Source organism: Channa argus, chromosome 20 (genome assembly GCF_033026475.1).
Source record: "Channa argus isolate prfri chromosome 20, Channa argus male v1.0, whole genome shotgun sequence".
In the NCBI taxonomy this organism is placed as follows: Eukaryota; Metazoa; Chordata; class Actinopteri; order Anabantiformes; family Channidae; genus Channa; species Channa argus.
This window is the reverse complement of record NC_090216.1, coordinates 9,392,054-9,416,604: the sequence shown is the minus strand read 5'-3', so window position 1 is coordinate 9,416,604 and position 24,551 is coordinate 9,392,054. Positions and strand designations below refer to the sequence as shown.

General features: G+C 40.3%; 1 protein-coding gene across 4 annotated transcripts in view; it reads right to left on the bottom strand.

The window, feature by feature from the left end:
- Nucleotides 1-24,551, bottom strand: part of dnmbp (dynamin binding protein) — a 41,479-nt gene that overhangs the window by 5,684 nt on the left and 11,244 nt on the right. For 2 of the 4 annotated variants that reach the window (XM_067487784.1, XM_067487785.1), the window contains exons 2-7: nt 23,260-23,414; nt 22,211-22,333; nt 17,508-19,730; nt 1,686-1,888; nt 1,198-1,297; nt 689-836 (exon numbers count right to left, since the gene is read on the bottom strand). In XM_067487784.1, coding sequence (XP_067343885.1) covers nt 689-836; nt 1,198-1,297; nt 1,686-1,888; nt 17,508-19,730; nt 22,211-22,333; nt 23,260-23,404 — 2,942 coding nt within the window. In that variant the 5' untranslated portion in view covers nt 23,405-23,414. Of the gene's footprint in view, nt 1-688; nt 837-1,197; nt 1,298-1,685; nt 1,889-11,207; nt 13,121-17,507; nt 19,731-22,041; nt 22,076-22,210; nt 22,334-23,259; nt 23,415-24,551 lie in introns of those variants that run through there. The other 2 variants (XM_067487786.1, XM_067487787.1) reach the window with 2 other exon arrangements.

The following is a 24,551-nucleotide window of genomic DNA, read 5'->3' as shown; positions in this document are numbered from 1 at the left end:
TATGCTGATTTGTTCTCAAACCACCGCCCCTTTTCTCTATATAGTAGTTTCCGGTCTAGCAAAACCTGTGTTTATCTTCAAACAGAAACACTGCAGTGTCACCTTCATTGTCTGAGTCACCAATGGTGAAACCAGACAGGTGAAACAAGGCAGGGCGCATTCTTTGACTGCTCTGCATTACTCAAAGCTACATAAACACTAGGGCATGGAGCATGTACACAGCTGTAGAGATGTTAAAGTGTCTTTAGAAAAAAATGGAAGGATGGATTAAAAATGCAAATATGCTTCTGACTGCAGAAGTGTTTCTTCATTTTGAAGATTAAAAATTCTTATAACTTGCCCACGCATTAAAGTTCAAAGTCCACTGAAAACCATCATAAATTATGTGACAAATTAAAATTTTAATACCTTTAGCTTGTAAATGATTAAACTACTGCAAAGGTGTGGGGAAGTACTTACATTTTAACTTACTAAACTATACAAACAATTGAACACTGTTCTAAAAAAATATATTTGTATAAGACGCTACTCTTGCTTTGTTTTTCATGCTTAAACACACAGAACGTGCACGGGTTTTTCCACTCACATGCAAACTGGTGAATAATCCGTTTATGTTAATGAAATAAGTCAAATATGTACTCTAAAATTAGCGAGAAACTCTTTTGTCTCTTTCACTTTTTGTTCTCACCTCAATCTCTCCAGACACTCCAACACATGGCGCTGGATGTTTTCGTCTTTCTCGTAGGTCTCCAACAGAGAGATGGCATCATCGTGGTTCTGGCAGTACTGCTTGTATACCTCCTCCAGCTCAGCTTTGAAGTCTAGAAATACCTTTCCTGGGAGCACAGGGTGCAGAAACATAGGGGCCATTGGTTCATTTAAAAGACAGATAGTGCAGACAGAAATCTGGACTGTTTGAGGGCCTTAACCCAAGTACTTAATCAATGAAAAAGCGATGATGAATTTCTAATAAAGAATTAGCTTCTACGGATGCCAGTAAGTCACATTATTGTTCTCCAGTTGAATTCTGTAATGTCTGTTTTCTAAATACATTCAAAGTCATACTCAATAAAATCTGATTGGGGGCAGTTTATGACTGAAACCTTAATCAAACACAAAGTACAGCATGTGCCAATTAGGCTGTTGGCAAAACAATGATTTCCAAGGATATGCATCTTTTAAACACTGGCTCCTTACCAATGGAGTCTGTCTCCTGCAGTGTTTCTAACAGGCGCTGTGACAGGTCGATCACAGAGGCGATGTTGCCAAAGAGACCTTCATAATCCACATTCTTTACCTTCAGGAAAGAGAGCAAGTGTTAACATAGCGACAATATTTATTGCTAATGAGCGCTGAAAAACTTCAATATGTTGATATGTATGTATTTGTATCCCGATTAAGAGGCTTTGTCTATGTAAACACCACAAGCTTGACGCTAAAGAAATGTTAAGTTAATTAATCCAGTTTTAACAAGACCGGTGAAACTAGCCAGAGTGCTCAGGCAGAAAACATGATGCCATGGTATGTGAAAACCTTAGCCTGGTATCTGATCATACTCACATGCTCTACATGCTGAAATGAAAATGAAATTGTGGCAATGTAGATAGTCAATTTCATTGTTGCCCTTACTTATGCTCCATCAAAAGGAAAATTTCATTTCATTTCAATATATTAAAATCAACTACCTGCTTATTTTGCAGTGGCTCAATCATCTCCTCGACACACATCTGCAGGTCTTTGATGTAGTCCTGCTCTGTCTGCAGCAGCTCCTCAATGACCTTTGACCTCTTCTCCAGCATCCTTTGCTCAGTGCTCGTACCGGCAGCGGGGGTCAAGTCCGTTGTTGGGGTGGAGTCTAGGGGTTTGGGTTGGGACAGGAGCGTCATCTCTGCAAAAACAGCCAAGTATACACATGTAGCATCATCTAAAGTAAAATTAAAATGCTTACAAATAATGTGCATTCCTAGTTACGTCTTTTACAAAGAGAAAAATGTTTCTGCTTCTAATAATAAATGTATGTTTCTGCTCATTAATTTCCCTAAAATTGTTACCAAATCTGGTGTACTTACAAAAAAGTTTTATTTTAGAGATAACCCAAAAAGAAAAAACCTTCCCAATCTATGTCCTCATTTACTGTAAGCACACACACACACACACACACTGCAGCCCATCCACTCGGCTCACCCTTTACTCTCCGTCACGTCTGACTAACGTTTGATCAATGTCTCTGCTATCTCTCAGAGGGCTGATCTCTGAGGGAGCCTGGGAGTGGAGGGAGAGCCTGGTTTCACGCACTGCTGCTTTTTATAAATGGACTCAAAACTGGAGTGGACTCAGGCTCTTTGTGTGTGGCACAATGGCCTGTGACAGCAACTACAGACATTATAGGTTCTCAGGGTACCAGCAGACATTAAAGAAGTGGCAGCTGGAGAGGGACTGAGACAGATAACAGCACTGGAAAGGTCTGAGAAAGAAACTGAACCTGGGTGTAGAACATGGATATTCCACATTTTTAAACAAGCTGTCAGTAATGTAAGAATCCCCAAATGTTGCAAAAGTGTGTATTGGATATTATATTTGATACTAGTCCGAGTGTAATAATCTGGAAACAGCACTGTATTGTTGTAGTAGTGTGGAAGAGGAGAAAGATCGACCTTACACGGTGTTGTGCAGTCAGCTGTATCAGCCGTATGCTAAATCTTCCAATTAACTACAACTATCATGCAGAGTAAGAAGTACAGTGTGTCTGCAGTGTGGTGGAGTAGAATTAATTTACCCTAAAATGAAAACACATAAACAAAGTACAAATGCACTAGAAGCTCTACACTAACTTTGAAACAATAAAAAAAAAAAAAAGGTTCACATAAATCACTTATACTGCTACTGTAGAGAAGCATTCAAAAACACATGAAATCCTCACTGACCATGTTCATTAGGCCTATTTGATACAGTATATTTCAGCACAAATAAATATCTGAAGGGAAAACACTGCAGTAGTGGTAGACAGCAGTAACTTTAATATCACTGAAAGTAAAGATCCAGGTTGTGCAGCATTGTTTTGATGTAGGTGTGACATCATGCTGGCTACTTGAACAGATGCTGTCAGAAGCTAATGAAGTTAACTCTACTTAACCTGACTTTACCCCACAGAGGAACTTACACTTGCAAGCTACACATACAGTCAGTTTGCAAAAATGCAACACTGAAACGTTTTTGTGTAAATTCCATAAAAGCAGTAAAAACCAATGGTTAGATACTGCAAACCTGACACCAAAGCATTTTCGCATTGTGAGACAAATATGTTTAAAGCGCACATCTTGCATTTTGTCAACAGGAGTTAGTGTGGATGATCCTTCGCCACCTGCCTTTTGTCTGACCTCATCCCCGTCTCTGGCTCTGTCTTCACGTGACTTGGCTAAAGCTTGACTCAAAGGAGATTTTTCTCTTTGCTTGCCCTGTATCTCCCTGCAGCATCCGTCGCTGCTGCTGTGCCACCTGCCAACACCTGATGAGAACCCACTGGTGAGAACTAGGTCACTAATGGGATATTAAAGGCTATATAGAGTAGGAAAACAACACAAAGAGACCGAAAACAAAAGACTTAGAATTTTTATCGAAACAATCGCCTCATTCCCACTTTTGATCCTCTGCGAGCACACACACATCATATGCTCCACTTCACACGGCTAAATACGTAGCCATTATAACCAACCTGTGAGGCCACATAATTCGGACCCATTTCTATTGAATTCCAGTTTCATAAAAAGCCCACAGGCATATTTGTTTGCATGACTTCACAAACACACATCAACAGGCTTCAACAGGCTTCCGTGTGTATAACAGGACTGCGTTTTATTAGTAATTATGCTGAATACATTCTGAAAACACATAACCACAGGTGCTCATGATAAAGTCAGGTGTAACAGAAAAATAACAGAGCTGAACAGGATCTGTTCGTGCCACTCAGTTAGCAGCGAGCCAACAGGAAACGCCCTTTTAACAATCACATAGGATCTACTGAATCACACACCAGTGAGCCCGCAATCCGAGACTAATCGCTCTGTACACACACCAGACTCAATATGGGATCAAGCCAGTAAGTTCAGCAAGGCCAAGTTTACTAATTATGTTTGTGTGCATCCTATCTGTAAAATTGAGATTTAGCTTAAGTCTCTAAGTACAGAGTGAGTTGAACCGATATAACTTAGTGTCATTTGAAGTGAAACACTTGTCACTTTGTTAATGTACAGAACAGCGGTTGTCTGACTGTAAACACCTGTTGATGCAGTCAACAGGTGTTTACAGCTGAAATTTAAGAACTGACAAAAGGTCCAAATGTGCCTATTAAAAAGAAAATGAACACATCACTTCACAGGGAGAAAGACAAGGTTTTAACAGTTCTGGGTGTGTATGTCGTGTAAACAGAACACTGAAGCACGTTCAAATGCTGACCTGGCTGCAAATAATACAGAGCTTATAAAATGAAACAAGGACTGCAAATGTAATCTCTTTAAATCTACTGGGTTATGGGTCATTTGGCCAAATAGGGTTAGACGAACTGAGGGTACAATTTTAGCTTGAGAAACATAGAAATAGCATAACAAACAGCATTTCCCAAGGTTTATGCATGTACTGCTAACACAATGCAAAGCAAAAGGGTTGAATGTTCAAGTCAAAATTCTTACAGACGTCCAGGAACTGAAAATCTCACTGAATAAATAGTGTGTATGCAAACATGCACAAGTTTCAACAGGTGGAAACGAGGGTAGAGCGGAGAGAGGCCTGTTCCCAAAACAGGTTCACTGAATCATCTGGACATGTTGGAAGAGTGAAACCTGGAAACAGCTCTTTTAGATCAGTTGCATGTTGGGAAGATTCTGGGAAATTGGTTAGCAAAGTTTTTCAGAGAACTCAGTAAACTCACTTCTTGAAATAGGAGCTCACAGAAATGTGTGAAGGGTTTCAATTTGGAACTGGTTCTTGACTCTTTCTGATTCCTACTCACAATGAATCATGTTTAACATTAATCTTACAGTAAAAATACACAGCAGCACAGTTGTCCTTAAGCAGAGGATGTGTAGTTAATAGTACTATAAAATGACATGACCCAGGCCTCACCTCCACGTTCAGTCTTCCCAGTATTAGTCCAGTAACAACTTAACACAGGTCACTGTGATGTGTCCACTGTATGATTTATGATTAATTTGCAGAATATTCAGTGGTTTTACTAAAACAACACATTTAGTCAAACGGATCTGATATGAGCGATTAAAATATATATATATATATATATGATACAATGAGATGCTAAACTTTTATTCTTTGCTAATAAAAATTTCAATACATCTAAAATTTCTGCTGTACAAACAGCAAACTTTGTAAGAAATGCACTTCCCTAAAAGCTCACTCCCACACTTGTGCTTTGATGTTACACAGAAAAAAAGAGAGAAAAATAGGAGGAAGGGGAAGATGATGAGGCTTCACCCACCTGCTGCTCGCCGCTTTCTTCAAACCACTTCTAAAACAAGCACCCCCCTCTTTACTACACTCCCACACACACACATATATTGGTCCAAACAACACCTCCCTTTCTAAAATAGTCCATTGTCAATCTGAAGTTCAGCTCATGAGCCGTGTACAGGGCTGCATGTCCTGCTGCAAAAAGTTAATTCCAGAGCTCCAATTACCATGAGAATGGATGGGAACCCACCATGATTAAACACACAAACACACACAGACACACATTCACACCAGGGAGGACGAGCATTTTGGCAGACAATAAAACATGGAGCTGGACTCAAGCTGTTCACACTGGACAGAGAACAGTGACAAATCCATAACCCAGTACATACAAATCCTCATAGTAAAATGTTTAAGCAGATTGCAGAAAAAAACATCAACACACTTCATGTACCTACATACTGTCTTGCTTCATATTATGTATTTTGTCTCTGAATAATCAAAACATTTCATAGAAGGAGGATTTATCTGTTGTGAGCTGCTATCCAAGTTACACTGCTACATCTGTCCAAAATAAAATGATATCAGACATTCATGTTAATGCCCCAAATCATGTGTCACATGCGTTTTATTAAACTGACTGAGGTTAATTCATTATTTGGTAAAATTGGGTAGATTTCACATTTAGGAGAGTGACCTCTTGTTTAACCGGCTATGCATTTTTTAGCTGCATTGCAACATTAACTTGCATTTGGCTACAGCAACATTTATTTAGGGTTACTGTGAGTAACATCGGTCAAGTCCAGCGACATCTAGTCCACTTCTACGATTAATCTGCTTCATGTTTCACAGACCACTGACACATAGCCAGACTCCTCCTCAGACTGTCTGAATACTATCAAAATGATGAGGCTTTGCTACAACTTCCATCCTCAATCCCCCTAAGTTGCACCGTTAACCTTCTATTATCTGCAAAGCCATAACTATAGCAAAACCAGTTTTTGAGTGATACTTCACTGATTTCATGCTGTGAAGTCAGCCACACTACTAACTCTGCAAAGTCAAAAGTTTGCCCTGCACTCTCAGGTCAGACACAATCAGTGCTGTGTGTGTTCTGCTCCAAAGTTCACAGCAGAATGCACAGTTGCTATGACCACAAGAATGCTTGCGTTTGTGTGTGTGTTGGGATGGGGGGGAATCCTAATATCAAGCCATGTTTTTTAGAGCAGGGAGTGGTTTTGTGGAAAATATCACATTGACAACTCTGAATGTCTTCAGTTGGGACATGTAGCTACTGGAGGGAAAGCTTACAAAAGCTCCCAGGCTCACACAAATGCCAACACTAGCAGCAATATTTACCTAACAACCTCACAAGCCATGACCTGCAATTAATACTGGCTATATTAAAACAAACCCATGACTCTAGTTAGCTAGCATAGGAAAGCAATGTCAGCACAAGCAGTGTAATTATTAGGAAGACTCCCAACTGCCACGAAACTGTGGCTCTAGCAGACATACACCTTGTGTTTTAGTGGGTGCCAGCAAAGGTCAAGCTTGATTTTCTGAGAGTCCATTGCGGAAACCAAATGGATAGAGTAATCAAAAGCCGGAAATCTTAGCTTTTGAGCATCTTCGTAAGCATCTTGGAAATAAGCAAACATGAAATTTTATTTGGCAGTACCCCCGGCCTTTGTTTACATTGTACCATGTAGAATATGGATATAGGGGAGCTTGTTCAGTGACATACCATCCTGTTTATCTTTTTAGGGTCAATGGTCAAAGGTCACATTCCAACTCCTGGAAAAAACATAGCAACCTCTTTGTACCATTGTTAGCTCTTCCTGATAATTGAAGCCCCTGTTAAAAAAGATACAAGTCACTATAGAGGTACAATTTGTACTAATATATGTAGCATTCACAGTGTAATTGTCTCCAGACCTAATCCTGAGTTAAGTGTCCGCTACCTGACACCAACAGATAAACTCTACTTGTTTCCACATGCAAAACTACAATGTTGCATGGCAAATGAGACCAGCCCTGTGATCTCTGGAATTTCTCATTTCTATGATGAACAATATCCAATTACTTCAAGAGATCTCCAGTTTTGAATATGTGCATAGAGAGAGTAAGTCCTTTAAGCGGAACCAAAGCATCAGGAGAGGGGCCTATGCAAATGAAAACCTGTACTGTCTTCAAGCTAATGAAAAAGAAGAGGACAATGGGTCTATTGGGACTTGCGGGTTTTTCAGTAATAGACTGTGGTGCAACATAGCAAAAGAACGGTCATGAACACTGATGAAAAAAAGTCAATTATATTACTTTTATTAATGATATCAATTATTTTGTACACAGCTTGTTACCATGATTGCCTAAGATACCATGACTGTTAGCTTTTCCGTGTGGGAAAATTGTGCTCCTTCAGTAAAACCTGTGTGTGAGAAATGACTGAACTTGCCAGATTACATCTGTAATACATCGGGGCAAACTGTAAGACAAGTAAAGACAAAGATTTGTCTCGGGGCATTATGAGTTTCCCACAACAATATACAAGACTTATGTTAACTGCTCTAGGAAAAAAGTAGCTTTTTAAACATTTAATCTCGCATTAAACATTTTAGTGCTAGATATACAAAGGTTTATTAAATTTTATTGTACAAGCTGAACACAGACACAAATACCTGGTGTCAGGCTGTTTTTTTAGCTAGAATGTAGTTGTATATAATATTCATCCACATTTACACCTGTCATCAGGAAAGAATAATAGTTATCCTAAAATCAACCAATTATAAACCAAAAAAAAGCTATATAAATCAATTCTGGGCATAGACAGGTGTACATTGTTGTATTGTGTCTCTGCTTTCTTAGTTTATGACACAATGCCCTTATTTAGTAACAGGAGTGAGCCGTTATTATACTACCATAGAGGACAGCAAAAAATCACTGTGTGAACATGGAAACCATTAAGTTCCCAATATTGGAGTCAATATATTATTATAATCAACACCGGTAACCACTGTGAAAACTTGTGCCAAGCTGTTACCACAAATGAATATTCAAACAAGTTTATTTGTTTAAGTTTGTTTATCAGACCGCAACACCGACTGTCACAGACAAACATGTGAGAGTAAAACAGGGCAGAACATCAGGAGAACAACACTGAGAGAAGAAACTTGAATGTCAGTAAATGTCAGAGTTTAACTTCATTTGAACAGGACACCCTAACGCTTTTATTGAGAGTAAACTTGCTCCGAACAAAAAAAGGAAAAGTCCGGTGTTCACTGGACCTATCCCACACTTCTCCACAGGAAGAAGTATGTATACTGTCAGTCTCTGAAGTTTTGAACACTGGTGTTGGTTTTACAGTGTGTCTGCCTACATTTGTTTTGAACATTACAACATCAGCAGGACTATTACGGAGACTATAAATCTTGCTGTGATTCATTTTTAAGCTAAGATAAGACAAGGGCTGCTGTGAAACTCAACATTAATCAAAGAAATGTGAATGAAAATAAAAGGCACCTTGGCTGGAAAATCGGAACACTCTTTAACTAATAAATGCTGGAGTCACTTGCATCATCATCAGAAATGATTTAAGATCCTTACATTACCTAATTTATGTGCAAAGACTATAGGAGGAATCAGGCTAAACCAAAAAGAAGAGCGTACACAGCTTGTCGTACACAGCATGTGACTCTCAGTGACTCATGCAGACCTTCGAACTTGTGAGCTAAATAATTTTTTGCCAACTGACCTTTTTTCCTAAGATAAGATGTCCCTGCCTGGCTACCAATTGCACTGAGTGCTGAGGGATTACAGAGGACAACATAGCACACGCTGCCAGATCATAGCTGGATGATGACATTACTCACACACAGAAATTGTTTTTTAAGGTCAAGAGTGCAACCAAAAACCACTAAAATCCACTTGCACCAACCCACATACTTGACAGGTTTATTTACAACAAACAACCAACAAATGGCTTAACAGCATAAACTGTTAAACCATCTATTCTTTCATGAAAGATGGTTGCCAATGTTTTTCTGTATCAGCTGCACACATACAGATGTGCACATTATCTTCACAGTGTATAAGTCAAGTACAGTAACTAGACCTTGAACTGTAACAGCTACATGTGTGTCAGGTGAAACACTAATCAGCAGCTTCTGTTTAGTTTCTATAGATGTTTCATGGTGAGAAAGACATCTAATAGCAAGTGCTTTCATTCTAAATGACTCAGAATGATGCACTTTAAGATGTTCAGCGCTCTTGGACATCACCTGATTGTCCCCTGAATCGCTGCGTATGCCCGACAAGCACTATGAAAAGATGGTCTAATGTTTTTAGCCCTGCAATAAAATGACTTTCAGAGGGCAAACTCCTGACCAAGCTGAAACTGTTTTAACAAGATTAACGGTAACAAGACACTGCAGCATGAAGCATGCATGTGTGTGTTTTGAAAAATTACATCATCTCTCAAATAAGCCTCCAAAGACCTCTGCAACACACACACACACACACACACACACACACACACACACACACACACACACACACACACACAGTATAAGCTAGTCCTGCTGTGAAGGAGTCAGGCCAGTGCTGGACACCGACTGGCACCAGACAGACCCCCACCATTTACTCACCATGCTGACGCTAGGGATTAATACTTGCTGGGGCCAGGACTGTGTGTGTGTGTTTGTGTATGTGTTTCTAGGTGACTGGGGGAAGGGCTGTGGGGCACAACCTGCTACTTCTCAGACACAATGAAGTGAACCAGAAAGAGTGCTCACTGCACATGCACCAACTTTCTGATGTTTTGCATTTATAGTGTGTGGCTGTTTATCAGCGTGCACAAGTGAACCTTCATCAGCTCAACACCACATGTTTACAGCTATCACTGGGACAACTCTGTCCACTTTTTGACTATTCCCACAGACATGTGATGGCATGGTTAGGCTAGGCTTTGTATTTATATACCTCACTCTGCACAAAGTCAAATGCTTGGTTAAAATGGCAAACCTAATTTTAATATCTGCAGAACATGATAACTGAATGCGTGTATGATTTGGTAACAAAACAGCTGAAACGATCAGTAAAACAAAGCTACTTCAGTAACTAGGGATTTCTGTTTCTTTATAGAGAGAGTTTTTGGGTAAGCAAAAATAACAACAACAAGAAACAACCAAGAGACTAAAAGATGAGAAATTTCAGTCATGCAAGAACCGACAAGGTCAGTTGTCCATAAGCGAAGCCTCCGTGAGCCAGAGTATGGCAGCAAACAAGAAAACTCACAGAAGACAATGATGAAGACAATAAAAACCAAGAACCAACAAAACCTGTTCTGCCAGTTTCCACATCTTCAAATACCTGACAGTTCACTTTCCTGGGAGACAGCTGATACTGACACACACACACACACACACGCACACACACAGATGCACACACACCCACACACACACAGAAGAGGCAAGTCCGGCTATAGTCAGCACTTTGACGCCTCCAGCATTGATTAGACGAACACCTTTGGAGGTCACTGATGATAAGAAGTGAGAAACCAAAGACACTCAGACACTCTGGGAATGACAAGAGCACTTTTACACCATGTGGCCTTCTCAGGATATGTTCGTTAAAACTGAGTGGTAGTATGAACCGTCCCCCTTTTGGATTTCTAAATGATAAGAGAGACATAATTTTCCAATGCTGTGCAAAAGCATGTGAAGTATCTTCTCTGACATGACAATGTTTACCTTTCTTTCCTGGTCTCCTGGTAGTGGCAAACTCGGACTTTCGCAAGGCGCTTGGAGCGGTCTTCCTGTAGAAGCTATTGCGATCTAGTGAACCCACATAAACAGCCTTGCGACCCTGTTTTGAACCAATATTCCCAGCACTTGACTCAAACCCTTTTTCCTGATCGTCACTGTGTCGGTATATGCCGGGATCTTCAAATGAGTGCACCTCCCTGAGCACCAATTTTTTCTGCTGCTCAACCCATTCCTCACAGTGGGTCTTGCGATCCTTTTTAGGGTAATCCTCATATCGCGAATCTGTGGATATCGAACGTAAATCTCGAAACCTGTCTCTGGGCTTGTAGTGGGAATACTCCCCTTCTCTGGGGCCGTAACGTTCCTCATTCTCATAGTCACAGTGGTCCATGGTCCTCCGCTCATAGCGCTCCTTAGCTCTGTAGTTGTCGCTCTTTCTGTGGTCATATGGGTCATCTCTCCTGCCATCATCTCTATCTTTGTACTTGTTTCTCTCCCTATAACCACCGTATTCGTCTGGTTCAGAGTCGTGGTCCCTATCTTTAGTGGTGTAACTGTCCTCACACCTTCGATAATGGACATCCCTGTCTTTTCTGATATCTTCTCTGCGGTCATATCGGCCCTCTGAACGGCGGTCGTAGTAAGGGTCCTTTTGTTTTCGCTCATCATAGTAGGGGTCCTCCTCTCTACGCTGGTAGTAGTCATTTTCTCTATAGCGACGACTCTCTTTTGAGTCATAATAATCCCTATCATGGTCGTGATAGCGATCCGCATCCTTATATCTGTCTCTGCTAACATAAGGCTCTTTACGATTATAGTATTCTTCATAGTCACTGTCAGGTTCTCTGCGATCATATTTAGGATGCCTCTTATTGGCATAATACTGCTGCTCTCTGTCATCATAATGTGCATTATATCTCCTGTCATAATGGTCTCTGTACTGGTATTTGCACTTTTGATCATAATCCTCCAAGTCTGTGTGGCCGTAATGGTCATATTGTTCAGAATTATGGTCATTTTCTCTCACCCAATCGTCCCTTCTTCTTATATCCTTATCCTCTTTACCATACCTTTCTTCAGTTCTAAAGTCATTACTGGCCTTTTCTTGTTGTACTCTTCCATGCTTTTGCTGGCTGTAATCCTCTGGGCCTTGGTAAAAACAGTGTTTGCCTTTCCATTCAGATATCCTCAATTCCAAGTGACCATCTTCTGAACGAGGGTGGAAGTAAACATCATGGCCTGGAGGCTGCTTGCCTTTGAAAGCTTTCTTGTGTTGGTCATTGTGCTCCCAGCTGGGTTGGCGGCAGACATTGCCCTGTCTAATCTGCGCTTGGTCCCCCCATTGCACTGGCCATGGAGCTGGCACATGCACTGGCCCACCGACAGGCACCATCACACCACCGTGTGTAGGCACAGTGTATCCTGAAAGTGTGTCGGAAGGACTTGCTACCTTGACTGTTCCCTGTGGTTGGCCAGGAGAAACTACTCCATACCCGGGATATCCAACCTGTTGCTGCTGAAGCTGCAGTTGGTGTAGTTGTTCTATATGCTGCAAATGAGCCACTCTCTCTCTCTCTCTGGCCCAACCAGCATCCCCCAGCTCCTCTATGCTCTTTCCTCTCTTTACCGGAGCACCAGCTGCATAGTTCCAATCCACTGCGCCGAACGTGGCCGGATTGCCATAAACCACTGGGCTCTTCATAGCTCCTGTGGTTTAAATCAGCATGTGAGTGCCGATACAGTTTCTAGTTCAATGTGGCCTATTCCTGCTTTCCAAAGTCTTGCATTCCATAACAAAGCGCTGAGGGAGAATCCACCTGTCAGGCACATGTCTATAACTCTGCTACTTGTTTTCTCTGTCTCCTCTCGACTGCCTCAGCCTAACTGACCAAAGCACCTCCCAGGCTTCAGTGTAACCAAATCATACCCTCCCCACAGCCATCTCAGCAAATCGTGGAAGGAGAGGTAGGTGGGGTTTCCGAAGAAATGCCTCCTTGGGTTAATGATTCAGTGTAGTCACATGAGTGGAGGATTAGCCCATCAGCTCCTCCCATTGTTTCGATTGGTTAGTACCTCTGTTTGCTGGAAAAAAGTCTGTCTGGAGATGTTCTCCGATGGAACATGGGGACTAAGGCAGATTGTGAAGTGAGGGCATTCTTTGGCAGCAAGCATTTATTTCACTGTTCCTTCCTGGTTTTCTTTGTTGCCATTTCCTGTGGGTTTTACTGTTATGTTCACCAGGTCATTGCCGGCTGCAGTCACAGATGCAATGCCAGTCTGTGTATACAAATATTTCTAACTTTCAAATTCTAACTTTAAACTCTTGTCTGAAGGCCGTTCTGTAAACTGAAAGGGTGCAAAAACACACATCAGCATAGAAGTTGGACTTTGCCCTGCACAGCAAGGAGGAGCAATGATTTACATTCATGTAATTTACTTTGAGTGAGAAAACATTTTAAATAGATAGCTCTCCAGTAAGAAAAGCATAGTTAAAGTGGATTAAAATTAAATTATATTATTATTAAATTAAGTTAAGTACAGAGTTGCATTAGACCCAAACAGCTACTGAAAAATTAGCTGGTGTGTACAATGAGCTTTTGTTGAAGACTGTCCCCACTCTCCAGAGAGACTCAAGCTTTGAGGGTGAGAAAAAACTCAGGCCTATTCATAAAGCTGGAGTATAATATGTCCTCCCCCTTAAATCTCCATGAAAGAGGCACTGAAGCAACAGGTTTAAGGACCTATACACGTGATACACATAAACACACACATGGGAAAGTGTTGATAATTTTCATTGTATTAAAGCCATCTGAAATATAATTATAAGCTGATACAAACTACAGGGAAATCAGAAACATGTTGGATATCAAAACTAGGAGCTCCTAAACAGTCCAACAACATGATTTTGTCCACTGTAGTACAAAACTAAAAATAAGTACTGAGTAGAAAACTGTACTAATCTTATGGGAACCCAGTGAAGTTTAATAAAACATTGCTTAAAAACTGGTAAACAGTTTATGACATTACTTTAAAGCACTGTTAGGATCTACACTTTTACACCTTTGTGCACCTAAACTCATAACGAACATAGACACACAAGTTTCACAAGCTAAGGCTGAGCGTAGCAATTTTAGTTAGATATTGTTCTCTTGTTGTGCAAGACTGAATTATCGCTCTTTAGAATCTCAGCTTTCAGTAGCTGAGTACGGCCGAAACTGTATGTGTATGTGTCTGAATTGTAGGAATGTCAAATACAACATTCCTCTCTGTGTTGGCTGCCAAGGGCTTGATCAACCTTCAGCACATAGAAAAACTTGGTATGATGCCCAGGAATAAGGTCATATATCAAAATGTCGAAAGCTTGGAAGTCTCCAACTTTGCAAGAATGACTGAGGGAAACATGAAGTTGAAACACATCCTGAAAACAGTGTTTAACAAGTCAAGCTGTGGTGTCATGTAGGCTGAGGGAGGCATTTTAATGGTCACTTCAAAGAATTAAAGGAGGGTGAAGGTCAAAGAGCTGAAAGGAGGAAATACAATTAGATGGTGGACACAGAAAAAAACTACACTAGTGTGTGAGAGATTGAGAGCTGTCAGTGGCTCTTAAGTAATGTACAAAGTCTGCCATTTAGATGCTCAGGTCGAAAGGTTTTTCAAAACACTGATTATAAGTGAATATTAAAGCTGATTGCCTTTCAGCAACTAAATCAATTAGACATCAATTTCCCACACTGAGAGCAAACATGATCAAATCAATCAATCAATCATTTATGATATAACACTTTATTTTAAATATGTGAGTGTGTGAATTAAAGTATTTAAACTAGTAAGAATACATTTAGATTTTTGGGAAATAAAATTACCTTGACATCAAAATATTAGTATTTTCATAAGAATTTACATGTTTCTTGTGATTCTTTCTGTTTTGATCTTAATATTTAAGACTTTTTCAGTTTCTATGAGGATTTTGAATTGGACTCTGCTTAGCGCAGTGTAGGCAGGGAAATCTCAGTGTTGAAGTGACTCCCTGCTTTTTAATAATAAGCCTCATTGTCTGTCACACATCACTCAGGAACACACCCTGCAAAAACACTCACTCCAGTGTGATCGTGTGTGTATGTACTCATAGCTGCCGTATGACAAGCATGATATTGCAACAAAGGTCCAGAGAGTACAATAAGTAAGGACACACCTCTTTGTGATTTGATCATAAAACAAAAAAGAAACTTCATACTCTCCCAACACATCCTACTAACAGCTTTTGTTGCCAAACAGTGCGACAATTACCATATAAAAACACATTGCATTAGGAGTGTTCATGGTTGTTCCTTCCCTTGCAGGGGCTGAATCTCTGCACCCAGTCATGTCAATTTCCATATCAAACAGTGTGTCACAAATCCAAAGACAAACTGAGATTGAGCATTTATCATGTAAAAGGAGGGTGTGAGAGTTTTTTACTGTGACGAAATGGAAACTATGTAAATGCATGACCTTTCGAGTAGCCTGTAGACAGGAGAACCTGTTACTCCCCTCAGGCAGATTCCTTTCATTGACAGACATAAAGATCACAGATCCATTACAGAGTGACAGATAAAATCAAACCGGATATAAGGAATAAACAACAACTAATGATGTTTACTCATTATTAGTTTATAACAGCACACAAATATTAAATTAAATGGCCTGCATTCATCTGGTAGAAAATGTAAAAAAAGCATAAAGAAACAATATTCTAAACTTAGACTTTTCAATGTTTTTGAGAAACAGAAAAAAGCATCCTATTAGTAATTATTCAACTAGCATGACATACATTAAAAGCAGAAAAGCTTTACAACACAGCCATCCTGTGACATGCAACATGTAAAGATAGGGAATCAGCAGGCAGTGATGGATGGCTGTTGTTTGGATAAAATGACAAAATGGAAAAATAATTTTAGAAACTGGTTATTTATAAAATAGTTAATAGACATTTGTGTCTATTATTGGCTAATCCCAATCTAATTAAAATTCTGTTACAATGATAGTGTAAGAATTTATTTTTGCCTTAAACAAAGATGCTATCTAAGACATAAATGTGATAATTAACATACCTTATGGTAAAATAATCATCTTATATCACATGAGCAACTATGCCAAGTGCTCAAGGAACGTCTCTCATTGTGTTACTAAACTAATCGTTTAGTCATATATATGAAAAAAATGTTTACAGCACTTTCGTATTTCCATTGTTTCCCTCATAAGTCCTTGAATAAATATGGGACATTCCATCTGAAACTTTCTCAATTTTAAACAATGCACAAGCATATAAGGAAAAAACTAAACAATCACCCTCTGCGACACTAACCTGAGTGGAAACATAGCTGTCACCCTGCACAATCTGTCACAATGACCTCCTCTCAAGTTAGTCCAAAGAGTGTGGGCCATGTCACAGCTTGCCACAACCAAACTTTGGGTCCCGCTCTAAAATCGGACATAATGTGTCCAGCACTGCGAAAATCCCTAAAACCACACCTAGTATTTCTTCAGTCTCTGTGCTCCTTTTAATAGAGAAAAGGGATGAAGTGTGGAATAAGGAAACTATGAGGAAGGTGAAAGAGGCAGGACGTCTGGGAACAGAATGTGAGACTAAAAGAGAGAATATGGAAAAACTAGCAGAAACCCATGTGCATCGCTTAACCTCTCACTATGTGCAGGAATGTACCTCGTACCTATATGAAAAAGTGTAAGGCTGCCAAAGAAAGTACTGAAGTCCCAGATAGTATGAGATAGTGAAAGCAAATCTCAACCAATTAGTGCTGGCTGACTTTGGGCCAAGCAAACAAATATTAGTTTTATTTAATATACACTCACTGGCCACTTCAGCTGTATAATCTAAAAGAATCTAATACAGTGGCTTTACCGTAAATTCTACTTTTACAACGTTTTATTTTCTCAGTTTATTAGTTGAAACTGTCAAAAAGGTGATAATTATGCTGTTTAATGTTGAGGTCATATTGGTTGGTGGAGTCATACTGGAGTGAAGTGCATTATATATTATGCAGTGTTTATAATGTTTTGGCCCACTCATTCTTTTTAAATAGGGTTGCCAAAATACTAGTACAACATCTAACTTACTAATTAACTTAATTATTTAAATTAAAATACACTGATTTATATAGGTAGACAAGTTATTATCTTAGTGAGAGGAGTTAACAGAAAGCAAAGGTTAAATATTAACAATCTAATAAAGGCATATGATGAAAAAAAAAACTTCCCACATTCTTAATACTCTGCCCTCAGTCTTACCTTGTAGCTGCTGCTGCTCCAGTGCAAGTGTCTCCAGGGTGTAGTTACAGAACTCCAGATTCTCTAGGGCTTGTGTGCGGGCCGTCTCTTCCTCCTCCTCCTCCAACATGGCCCTAAGTTCCTCTGCAGTGTGTGCATATGCCTCCATGTCGTGCTCCACCTCCTGTAGCCGTAGCAATAGCTGGTACCTCTCCTCCTCTTCTCTCTGTCTCTGATTCTCGATTTCCATCTGTCTCTCCAGGTCTTTCTCAGCGTCCTGCTGGCACTGGATGTCGTGTTCCTGGGCAGCTGCAAGGTCACCAAACTCAGCCTCCTGCTCTGTTACTGGGTTAGAAAGATTTATATCTGGGTCATTTTCATGGGTGTAAACGATGGGGTTGCTGGTGGGGGAGTTGCTAGCTGGAGGAGCTATATTTTGTCTGGGACAACGACGAGGTGGACGTGGGGCTGGGCGCACTGGTTTGTATGCAGCTGGGGCTAGGGAATGACGCGCTCTCGGACGAGGAGGAGGAGGGCGAAGGGTCCTGCGCCTCTCTAGTGAGGAAGAGCCAGACTCTGACTGCGAGAGGTGAGACACAGGAGAATGCGAGGAGCCTCGGATAATGTCACTTTCATTGCTGAAGTCCAGAATAGAAAAGTGCCGTGAGATCAGTGACTCAGGGGTCGTGTTTGTATCATGATATGAAGCAGTTAAGCTTTTCTCAAATTCAAACATTTGCTGGAAGAGCTTGGTCTCCAGGTCAATGGCTGAGGTTGCCAGGGCATCTAAGGTGATGGGTGTTGGTATCATACCATTAGAGGCACGCACTGACTGCTGTGATTGTGTCTTTGTCTCAGCACTGCCCATCAATACATCAGCATCCGTCACACTAGCATGGCGAATGAGCTTCTTCTGCCTATGGCCTTTATCTATGTCAATAAATGTTTGGCCAAGACTGGCATTTCTTATACTGGTGGTGGCACCATCTGCTGGTGGCCTCTGGTAGTATCTACTGCCTTTAGACCAACCAGGCTGAGTGCTAGGAAGTGTTAGGCTATGAGTAAGTCTGGGCTGTATGGATCGACTGTTACCATTAGTAAAGTTAGATCTAGTAGTGCCAGAAGTTTGGCTATGTACAGAGAGGTTAGGCCGAGGAGGCAGTTTAGGCCTTGCTGGTGGAGTGGATTTGGGTCTCTCAGGCCCTCTTTGTGCTGAGGCAACAGGTCTTTTTGGTTGCAAATCAAACCTGCTACCCCCCTCTCTCTGCCCTTGGACGCTAGGTAGAGCTCCACTGCTTTTGCTTTGCCTTTCCTCCTCAGTCCTCTCAAAGTAGTCCAGGTCCCACACTGTATGATCCTCATACGTTGTCCATTCAGAATCATTCCCTGAACCACTGGGACATAATTGACCTGAGCTGTAATCAGAAGAATTGCTGTTCTCTTTGTGTTCTTCTGGTTTAACAACATTTGTGTCCTCTGCAGATTTCTGTTCGCCTCCCTCTATTTTGACAAAACGATGAGGAAAGATACCTCGTCGCCCCTGGAGCTCCCCTTCCAGCCAACCATCTTCCAAAGTGCCGACAACGCGTATGTGATCCCCCACATCAAAGTCCAACTCACCTGCCTCCATGGCCCGAAACTCATACAGAGCCACCCCATAGATGCCACTCTCCTCCTCTTCTACTACATTTTTCTTGTGTTCCTCTTCTTCTTCTACTATACCCTCCTTGTGGTCTTCTTCTTCTCTCAGAAACAACTCCCCTTCCTCTACACCCTCCTCCTCAGTGTCCTCTCCTGCATTGTCAGGGTCCTCATATGTAATTTGCTGAGCATCATTAATGAAATACTGGTAGTCCTCGGGCTCCTGAGGAGATCGAAGGGGACCGAGAAGCTCTACAAACCCTTCTGGGAAGATCCCCCTGCGGCCTTCCAGTTCGCCCTTGAACCAGCCCGGCTCAGGCAGGCCTGTGATAATGATCAAGTCCCCCTCACGGAAGTCTAGCTCCTCATTGAGCTGGGCATGAAGGCTCATAAGGGCCCGGGCTTGGCCTAGGGCATAGGGTGGGAGGTCTGAAGCCTGGGCCTGAGCAGAGCGCTCAGACAGCTGCCTGGAATGGCCTGAAAGGTTCAGTTCCTTTAGACAGGATGTGGGGAAAAGACCACGGTTTCCCCAGGCATTATAACCACGTTGCCATATTTCCCTGAGGTCAATGGTCCCTCCTGCTTCGCTGACAACCACATCACCTAGAAAAAGACAAAGAGGGAAGCTTTAAGCATTTAAAGGTAATGAAAGCAAACAAAAGTTGTCATGCTGTTATAATTTTTTCATTCAACATTTTAAGCGATTTGCAAAGTCCTCAGTGTGTGCATGTTTGGGGGAAAACACAGATGCCTGACTGATTCAGATTAAATGTAACGCTGCATTTTTAATAACTTCATAAGGGTTGGCACTGCTGGTAATATATCTGGAGAATCAGGGTTATGGGAATGTTTTTTGGTCAGCCAGAAGTCATGGGGGTCACATTCCAAAAAACTGTGGCTCCACCTCCCATTGTGTCCGGGACCAAAACTGGAAAACTGCCAGTGCAACAAGACAAAATAATACTGGAAATGAATGTTTTTAATTCTCAGACAGTTGGGAAGGACTGTTTTTCTATGATCCAGGAAATGTTAATCATCTAAAACAGTATTAAAATACACTGGAATTTTGTCATTCCAGTGTATTACAAAATAAGATAATAAATGATGAATAAAATAAGCAGTATCTTCAGTATGTGTACTTAAAAGTATACAGAATGAATTTCGATTAATTATGGAATGTTACAGGGAAATTAGATTTATTTTGTTATCATAAACTATTAATGTACAATTTTAAGGCTGTTCGCAGTACTTTAATTAGTACAATGACTACAGCTAGTCCTACTACTTTATAGACAAAAGAGAAAAATAGTATGTTTTACCAATGTGATGGGCTGATGCAAACATCAGTAGTGTGTTGCCTGACAGGTTTGTTAGATGAAAAAAAGTCAAACAAAACAAATAAATATAACCAAGTGAGAAAATTAAGGAATGTAAAAAGAAAAATCAGTGAAGACTATGTGCAACAGGTGTTTGTGTGGCATCCAGGGACATCTAGTGGGGGTTATAGAAATTAACCATATGTCTTAATGTTTTACACTTAGCAGGAAATGTATTAGGTACATAAAGATAAAACTATTACAATCACATTCAACAGTACTGCAATAAGTTCTAACTTCATGAAGTGCTGATTTAACTGTGTTATCATTTTGGAGGCTGTGGTTTGCGCTGCTGTTAAACTTCACGTTTATGTTTTTTAGCCTGGCCCCAGAAACATGAATGGGGTGGTCAAAATATTATAAACACCTGCCAATATAAGGTAGTACAACTCAACAACAGAACTATAGAAATTGTACAAGAAACTATTAGAGTAGTTCCTTGAAATTCGTTTTATTTGCTTTCTTATTAGGAAAGCAAATATGTATGCCTTGTCTCCATTACAGGATTTAGTACCATTATTACAGTATGAAATATATACCTATTGATTCGGATGTTCATAAAGCCCAGACATAATTTAGTTAAAAAAAACAAAAAAACTACATTACACCTAAAAGCTACATTTAGTTTCAGCACTGGAGTCCATATTTACCAAGCACCTCAGAGAAGGAAAGGATTCTTTTAGGCCACGACTTTAGGCCACGGCTTTCTCCACAGAAACTATGAAACTCCTGGCAACTTTACATTTTTCGATGCAGCTTTCAGTCTGTCAAAACTTTCTGGTTTGGCCCTAATCAATTAAATTTAACCGCTCTCACATCAACACAGATAATTAAAGAAAAATCTATTAAGTCGTTGATAGCAGTGGCACACACAGTAACCCCAGAGCACAGATAAGAAGGCTTTCGTTAATTAAAAACTTCATCACAGCATTAACACTCAGGAGGTCATGGATGCATCTACAGTACATAATCCTTACATTACAGTACAATGGACAATTACAATGGACCCGATCCACATATGCCTCGGGGGTCCTCAGCAAGTGCAGATGATGTATTTTATATGAAAATAATAATGTCCCTGTGGATAGAGACATGGTGACAGAGCTGATGAGGATAATTTCAGGGAGCAGAGTCAAACTACAAGCACCTTTCTATAGACATACAACCTTCAATCTGAAGTTATTCTGAGTTAGGAATGTCTTTAGGTGGACTTTCTACACAAATCTTGGGAGAGATTGTGTGATGCTTGATAAATACATGGCCATACTGAGAATGTCAAATTAATTTAAAATAACCAATATCTATAGCATTATTTGTCTAGTCACTCATTCTGTGAGTTATTAGCATGATACTTAGTACTAATGTTAAATGCTGCACAAAAACCATTGTGAGACATTTCCAAACAGGCAACATTTCTATGATTTTCTGCAGTTTGTGACAGTGGAGACAAGGAAACATTTAGTTTTACTGTCAGGTCAGGTCAGGTCACAAGGTCTTACACAACACAACTACAATAAAACACAAAAACAACAGTTTACCTGAGCAGAGCAAACATCAACAAGTAGCGTTAAGCTAAGTGAGAAAAAAATGTCTTATTAGAGCTACCAGCACCATTGTTTACATTGCTACATATAGTGACTGCACTCTGCAGAGTCACAAAACAGTAATGACTGATATTTTATCATTTTGCATTCAGTGTGTCCATACCTCTCTTTAGACATAGGCTGCCTGGCTCTGCAGAGCTGAAATCACTGATGCATACATAAAGTTGGTCTCCAGGCTTGGTGCTGGGAATGGTGACCTCTTCCACAAAGGTGCTGGGGAACTGACCTGAAGATGTTGAAGATGGCACACTTAGGAAAAACTGTGAATGTAGTGAAAAAACATCTCCTTCCTCAAGATTACAGCTACACTGCATCAGTTCTTCTTCTTTAGTAATTCCTGTATTCATTTACCGTGTATTTATTTACAGACACTATATACAGTTTTAGTAATGCATCAACAAATGTTCTGTGTTTAGGTTTAGAAGCGATATCTAGAAAGAGAAAAAGTGTAGTAAATGTACATGCAGACTCACAACCACATTCATTAATTATGTCAGTGTTTTACTCTGCAACTAAGGCAGTTTAATCTTTCAACAGAAGTCATGCCATAGATTTACTCATATATCTATGAGCTAACCCATTTTAACTTCCCCACTGGATTTCCCCTGTGAGCGATTTCCTATTGTAATCTTACTGTATGTGACCCAAAACCTAAATGCAATAAATGATTCCTCACTTTTCATAGTAGTTTATCATCTATGCATTTTTTAGAACAGGTAGATGGAAAACAGGTTTAATTCTTAATCTTCTGAACCCCTCATACCCTCTTTGTAAATGCCCAGTTATGAATGCAAAGTGTACTCAATTGTTTATGTTTTAATGCACAAAATCAGAGACAAAGAGAAGAATTTTTTTAGGAACATATAGAAGCTAAAAATGTACTAATAAAGTTAACAGGTATTGTTTTATCAATGCATTTCCAGAGGCTCTAAAGCAGAAACAACTGCTCACACACCCCACTGCAAAAAAAAAAAAAGTTAAAAATTGTTAAAAAATAAAAACAATTTGATAAAAAAAAATGTTACCTACAGTTTCCCACTTAAACTTTTGCATGAAGTTTTTTGCATGCAAGTCACTGTTTTAAATAATCTTAATAGAAATATTGAACTGCTTAAAGTGGATTAACAGTAATAATGACCCCTGAAATCTTACCTGTGACGCCATCTTTGTTGCCAAGCAACCAAAACTCATCCACAACACTGAGCACCTCGATAACATCGCCGGTGAAGAGTGGCAGCTCTTCGGAGACGCTCGGGAGAAACTCAAACACGGCGCGCACCACCGATCCTGCTTCCATTACTCATAACCTGTAGAGGTAGACAGCGACAATATTTCAGATAAAAAATGCATGCCAGCAAATTACACGGAATACCAACTACTACTAATCAAAACTAGGAATAATAACCAAATGCTGACAGTGTTTTAATAACAAAACCTGCAGATATTTGTTCCTGAAGGTAGCGCAATTTGTCCCAGTTTCTAAACCAGGCACACTGGTGCTAATGAAAAACATCACCATACAAATTAACCAATGCCTCACAGAGAAGACAAGCTTTTGTGAAACACCATCAAATAAAAGGGGAAGTGAGAGCGTGAGAAACCTGCAATAGAGACAAAAGAACAAAAAAGATGGCGCTATGCTTAAGGGGCCTAAAGAACATTCGTCCTCAACTCACTTCACTCCTTCTCCTGTTTCCTGGCTTTCTCGTGAAGGACCAAGGGTTAGGGTTGGACGGTAACCACACGCATCATTGATTCATATCATTGTGATTTAAAGATTTTTTTGAAATTAACTCTTTATTATAGAGGTGTCCCTAATCAAATTCTGTAGGATAAAACCTAATTTATCAACTTCTGCTCTTCTTTAAGGAGAATCCTTCTTTAATCATGGTTATACCCCAAAAACACTGGTTGGGGTTTGGGTTATGTTTGAAAAATCAACTGCGTTCATCAAAAAACAACCACAGTTATCAGCAAAATCACCAAACACACACCAAACAACACCACGAGTGTATTTCTTAAGAATCTCAGTCGCCCTTGTGCATCATTATCTGGAGACAGACTAACCACAAGTGAGGATGGCCATGCTGAAAGAGACAGGAAACGAGAGAAGAGGGCTGTAGTTTGCCACATTAAATGAGTTCTCTGTTGAATTAGCCAATGGAGCCAATGAGGGATAACGAGGAACAGCACTCTAGCCCAGTTCAGTGTCACCATCTCTGGGGAGAGACTCAGCTCAGGTTACCCAGATAGGTGGACCAAAGGAGCAGATGACCAGCAGTAACCTCAGTCCTGAAGATGTGAGTGATTCTCAGTGAAGGTTGTGCAGTTGTGGTTTTTACTGTTTGGTAGACCTAACACTACACAGTATTAAAACCACAGTGAAAGCTAAACCAAGGCATTAACAACTGCAAGTCAAAAAGGAGGTCTCAAATGGGAGGCTA